Consider the following 6000-nt stretch of genomic DNA (forward strand, 5'->3'; position numbering starts at 1 on the left):
GAACAGTTTCTGAGTGTCATTTGGTCCTTATCAGGTATTGTAAAACAAGATAGCTGAGCCGCTGATGAGAGAATGGTGGGAAGTAGGGCAGTTCTCACATTCACAGCTCCTTCTGGACAAGTCCAGGTTGGGTAGGGAGCAGTAAGAGCTAGAACTGTCATTCTTGTATAACTTCTGCTTTGGAAATGTGCATGGGACTCTCTCAACTCTGGGCCACCCTTCTCCTGCAGGAAAAGAATCAGCGGAGGCCGCACTGCAGAAGGGAGACAAGGATGCTGACATTCACCAGTGGTAATAACCCCCTGCTGGATCTGAGGAAGAGCCCTTCCTTTTCATGGCCCTTACCTCACAAGGCATTTGCCAGAGCTTATGGGGAAGAGAGACCTCTAGCCTTTCTTAAAGAAACTCCATCTGCCCCCACTTGTAAGGGATGCACAGGTCTTGAGACAAGTCAGTGGGGGAACACAAGCTTTTCTATTGGGGATTGGAGAAATAAGTGGCTTTGTAAGAATCATGCTGGCCAGATATCTTGTGGTTGCTTTGCTCCTCAGGAAGGCTGGGGCAGTTTGCATCTCCTTTCTCCTGCACAAGCTTTCTCCCCACCTGTATCCCCAGCTTGTAGTAGACTTGGCTGTTTTTTTTTTTTTTTTGCTTGGCCAGCATGAGGAAATGTGGTTGTGAGCTTTGCAGCCCTATGTGCAGTGTCATGTGAGGCAAAGGTCTACTCGCCTGCATTGGCAAGGGCCAGTTCATGCCCCAGTTCTGGTTCCAGCATTCCCATCCCACCTTTGTTCTGAGACGTGGGTGTGAGCTGGGAGAGGCTGTTTCCACACTTGTTGCTGAGACTTTGTTGGTGTTCTCATAGCTCCTGTGTTCCCAAGGTTAGAAATTAGGATTATACTTTTTTTTTTTTTAAACCAGAGCGCTGCTCAATTCTGCTTTACCTTGGTGCTAGGGATTATACCTAGGGTTTTAGAACCTTGAGAATTAAAGTCTTTTTGCATAACAGTATCTCCCTTACCCTGGGTTTATACTTTATTAGCTATTCCTAAAGAATTGATATTTGGGGGGAGTTGGGCGGTAGCGCAGCAGGTTAAGTGCAGCAGGTTAAGCGCAGGTGGCGCATAGCGCGAGGACCTGCATAAGGACCCCAGTTCGAGCCCCCGGCTCCCCACCTGCAGGGGAGTCGCTTCACAAATGGTGAAGCAGGTCTGCAGGTGTCTATCTTTCTCTCCCCCTCTCTTCCCCTCCTCTCTCCATTTCTCTCTGTCCTATCCAACAACTATGACAACAATAACAATAATGATAACAAGGGCAACAAAAGGGAATAAATATTAAAAAAAAAAAGAATTGCTATTTGGACTAAACATGGACTTGAACCTCTGGAAGTATTTGATATATGAAAAACACAAGAAACAACACTTTTTGGATCAGATACTTGTAGGTTAACAATTATCATTTTTTTAAAGATAAATTTTATTTTAATGATAAAGAGTGGGAGAGAGAGACCAGAGCACTGCTCAGCTCTGGCTTATGTGGTGCCAGGGATTGAATTTGGGACCTCAAGAGCCTCAGGAAGGAAAGTCTTTTGCATGACCATTATGCTATTCCCAGCCCTCAGTTACATTTTTTTTCTAACATCAACTGCCTTTTCAGAAACAACAGTTGGCCCAGGAGTGGGATAGTGCGAGGCCTGCCACCACAAAGAAATCCTATATTAACTGTTGAAATTCGGTGTTCCAACACAGTATATTCTAGAATATGTTTTCAGGTGCCAAGGACAAATCCGTAGTTCCAAGGTAATGAGATCTTTTAGTGTGTACTCAGGTCACTTTGCTTCCAAATTATATCTTTGGCTATTATGTCCATGGGTGTGTGTGTTTAGACCGAGAGCCTTACTGTTAGAATTCAGTGTCTTGTATATTCTGTACCTAGTACACTTTGAACAACTGTGAGCCACAGCTACTTGGTGGAGAATATGGAACTAACAGGTCTGTGAGAAAAGGTGTAAATATTTTCAGTTGTGGTCTGGGAGGTGGCACAGTGGATAAAGCATTAGACTCTCAAGGGTGAGGTCCTGAGTTCAATCTCCGGCAATACATGTGCCAGAGTGATGTCTGGTTCTTTCTCTCCTATCTTTCTCATTAATAAATAATCTTCAAAAGATAAAAATATTTTCACTCTAGTTAAGGGGACAGAGGGCAGGGTAGAGAGACCATGGTTGGGAAGCCCAGTCCCTGAGCTGGCCGCTGCTCTTGCCCTTAGGTACGCGGTGCTTTGTGGTCAGCTGGCTGAGCATGAGGGCATCCAGAAGCGCATCCAGAGTGGCTTTAGCTTCAAGGTGAGGAAAGGCACCGCCTCCTGTCTTAGTGCTGTTCTGGTCTGGATCCCCCTGCTGTCCTAGCTTCTTAGAAAGGGTAATGCTACAGCCTCTGACTCACCTTCCTTCACTGAACTCTGGTGTCTCTTGATGTGTTTACATTTTCTCTGCAGGAGCATGTGGACAAAGCCATTGCTCTCCAGCCAGGAAACCCCATGAATCACTTTCTTCTTGGCAGATGGTGCTACCAGGTGAGCTAACTTCTATGGCTGAAACGATGTGTCAGAGATCTTGCCACAACAGCAGGGTTAGCCTCAGCCTGTTTTGACTTAAGTGCTGACTCAGGTGCTATTTCTTCTGAAAGGTCTATTATAGCAAGGGTTGGGTATGTGTGTGATCACTTTGATGCCTTTTTGATAGAGGCAGAGACAAGTACCGAAGCTTCCGTTAATGTGGTAGGGGCTGAGTGTGAACTACTTAAGTGAGCTATTTTGCCAGCTTTCAGATATATATGTGTGTGTATATATTTTTTGGTCACCAGGGTTATTGCTGGTGCTCTGTGCCTGATGAGACCCTTTCGCCCCTTTAAGATAAAGGATGAGAGAAAGACACCACCATACTGCTTTACTAGTAGCTCCTGAAGCTTTCCTTTTGTGTATTACTTGTATGTAGTGGCTGGGTGCTTGAACCCAGTCCTGCATGGTAAAGTGTACAGTGACCTATCTCCTGGCCCCAAAATCTTGTTTGTTTTCTTTCTTCTTTTTTTTTTTTAGATTTTATTTATGAGAAAGACATCACTCTGGTACATGTGCTGCTGGGGACCGAACTCAGGACCTCATGCTGGAGTCCAATGCTTTATCCACTGTGCCACCTCCCAGACCACATCTTGTTTGTTTTTACTACAAAACATTCAATGTCCCTGTATCCCAGGAGGTGGCACAGTGGAAAGAGTTGAGGTGCCAGGTTCGGTCCCTGGCATTGTGTGTCCCAAGAGTGATGCTTATTAAATCTGTTGTTAAAGATACTTATTTTTTATTATTATATTTTTATTTACTGGATAGAGACAGCCAGAAATTGAGAGGGAAGGGGGTGATAGAGAGGGAGAGACAGACATCTGTAGCACTGCTTCACCACTTGCAAAGCTTTCCTCCTGCAGGTGGGGGGCTGGGGGCTCGAACCCGGGTCCTTGCGCATTAATGTGCGCTCAACCAGGTGCACCACCACCTGGCCCCCTTAACATTTTCTTTTCATACTTGAATCTTTTGATGGCAGGTCTCTCACCTAAGCTGGCTAGAGAGAAAAACTGCTACAGCGTTGTTTGAAAGCCCTCTCAGTGCTACTCTGCAGGACGCCCTCCAGAGTTTCCTGAAGGTACCACAGGGGGAGGCTTCTGGGAGGTGGAAACTTTTGTCTCTTGTACAGGAAAGTCATAGCCACCTGAAAAGCTTAAAAGTCCTCCTCTGGGGGTAGCCAGGTTGGGAACTGGAGGGCAGTCTCTGACAATTCCTTCCTCCCTCCTTTTCAGGCAGAAGAATTACAGCCAGGATTTTCCAAAGCAGGAAGAATATATATTTCTAAGGTAAATTTACCTATTTCAACATAGATGAAAAGTATAAATGTTAATGCTATTGCTCCCAGGTTTTCACTATTGTCTCCTTTCAGTGCTACAGAGAACTGGGGAAAAATGCTGAAGCTAGAGAGTGGATGAAGTTGGCCCTGGAGCTGCCAAATGTTACTAAAGAGGTAACAATTCAAAGAGGTTTTTTTTGTTATTATTTATTCCCTTTTGTTGCCCCCTTTATTGTTGTTGTTGTTGGATAGGACAGAGAGAAATGGAGAAGGGAAAGACAGAGAAGGAGAGAAAGACAGACACCTGCACACCTGCTTCACCGTCTGGGAAGCAACTCCCCTGCAGATCGGGAGCCAGGGGCTTGAACCAGGATCCTGATGCCAGTCCTTGCGCTAGTAACTAGTATTTCTAATACTAGTTTCCAGCCTTGTTTTTGCAGAGCCCAAGCCTTGCATATGTGCAGTTTCATCACCTCAAGCCACTTTCTTATTCAGCTAGAGATCAGTGTCCTGTGTTGCTGTGGCTCTAACCTGGGCTGTGAGCGAGGTGGTGCGTGCCTGGCTGGTGAGCTCTCTCCAGCCCCAGCTTCCCATGACTCCTGCCTATATTATCACCTAAGTCATACTGGACATGCTAAGAAAAAGAATAAAAGAACCCTGGAAAGGAAGCACAGGAGCCTTCTAGACCAGTGGTTTGGAAAATATTGGCCTAGATTTTGGGTCTTAGTTATCTTCTCTTTGTCTCCTTAGGATTTCGCTTTCCAGAAGGACCTGGAAGAATTGGAAGTAATGTTAGGAAAATAAGCACATTTTAATGAACTTTGACTTCAGGGATAGTACTATTTAAGGGGGGAAATCAAGTCTCTTCCCTTGGGCCCTCCCAGATCAGGCAACTGATCAAGACTGGTTATAGGAATAGCCTGATCCCTTGGCCTGACTAGTACCTGCTGCAATTTCCCCCAATTTCTTGCCCTTTATCCACTGGTTAATTTATTCTAGCCCCTTACATAACCTAAATTGGGGAAGTAAGTACTTGAGACCTGGGTTTCTGTTTTCTCCCTTACATACATTCTTGACCATCAAGACTAGTAGTGCACTGAGGCTGCTTTCCTTCCCACTGCTGGTAAGGTAGAAGCACAGCAAAGAGCTATGGGACTAAAACACAGAATTCACTTCTTTTTCACTGATTAAATATTTAACACCAAAGCATATAGTCCTAAAATCACTTTCTTCCTACTAAGGTAAAGGGGAGGATGGTCCAGATACTTTCCTCTTTCCACTAAGTGTATTCTAACTGAATTTCTGGGCTGAGAGGCAGGATCACATGATTTCCAGAATCATGACAGCTTTTGCAACAGAAGGTGGCATGAGTTTTATAAGACTGAAATGATATGAGGAGATACATGGAATATATTTTGGTACAAACTTGAAATAAACCAAAGTGATTATATTCCCCTTGCTATGCTTATTGGCTTATTATTTCATAACATGTCTTCTTTTCTCATGGTTTATGTAGATTTTGTTTCAAGGGGGTCCCTACAGGGCGAGGCCTTATCAAATGTCATGTGGTCCCAGAATATCATCAGAGATCAGGAGGTCATGATTGGTGGTCTGGGAGGTGGTACAGTGGAGAAGGCATTGATTGGGACTCAAGCATGAAGTCCCAAGTTCAATCCCTGGTAGCACATGTACTAGAGTGATGTCTGGTTCTTTCTCATTTCTCATGAATGAATATTAAAAAAAAAAAAAAAAAAGATAAAATGAAATAAGGTCATAATTGCAGAGAGGTAACTGTGACTAAGGACATGATGGGGCAGCGGGCCAGGAATGTAGACATGATGAGGAAAGATCGGGATTGGGCCACTAGGGAGAGGATTGACCCTTCACCCTTAGTTCTTGTAGCTGTCTAGGTGAGACAGCATGTAGCCCTCCCAGGAGGAAACACAAGAAGCAAGAGGTGAGCCCAGTGGTGATGTCCATGGTCCCCAGGAATGGACCTGTGCATGGGGCCTGGGCAGCCTCTAGGTTGCACCCATCAGGACCATCAGCAGCAGCGTGAACAGATGACCTCAAAGAGCAGACTGCAGACAGCCGTCACTCGGAAACCAAAG

The 6000-nt window shown here is 45.0% G+C and overlaps 1 protein-coding gene across 2 annotated transcripts in view; it reads left to right on the forward strand.

Annotated features, from left to right (window-relative positions):
- RMDN3 (regulator of microtubule dynamics 3) overlaps positions 1–5347 on the forward strand; it is a 33994-nt gene extending 28647 nt beyond the window's left edge. The window contains exons 7-13 of one of the 2 annotated variants that reach the window (XM_007537765.3): positions 231–291; positions 2266–2341; positions 2494–2571; positions 3593–3691; positions 3846–3899; positions 3983–4063; positions 4640–5347. In XM_007537765.3, coding sequence (XP_007537827.1) covers positions 231–291; positions 2266–2341; positions 2494–2571; positions 3593–3691; positions 3846–3899; positions 3983–4063; positions 4640–4693 — 503 coding nt within the window. In that variant the 3' untranslated portion in view covers positions 4694–5347. Of the gene's footprint in view, positions 1–230; positions 292–2265; positions 2342–2493; positions 2572–3592; positions 3698–3845; positions 3900–3982; positions 4064–4639 lie in introns of those variants that run through there. The other variant, XM_060175129.1, reaches the window with a different exon arrangement.
- The last annotated feature ends 653 nt before the right edge of the window (positions 5348–6000 follow it).

This window comes from Erinaceus europaeus, chromosome 16 (genome assembly GCF_950295315.1).
Source record: "Erinaceus europaeus chromosome 16, mEriEur2.1, whole genome shotgun sequence".
Lineage (NCBI taxonomy): Eukaryota > Metazoa > Chordata > Mammalia > Eulipotyphla > Erinaceidae > Erinaceus > Erinaceus europaeus.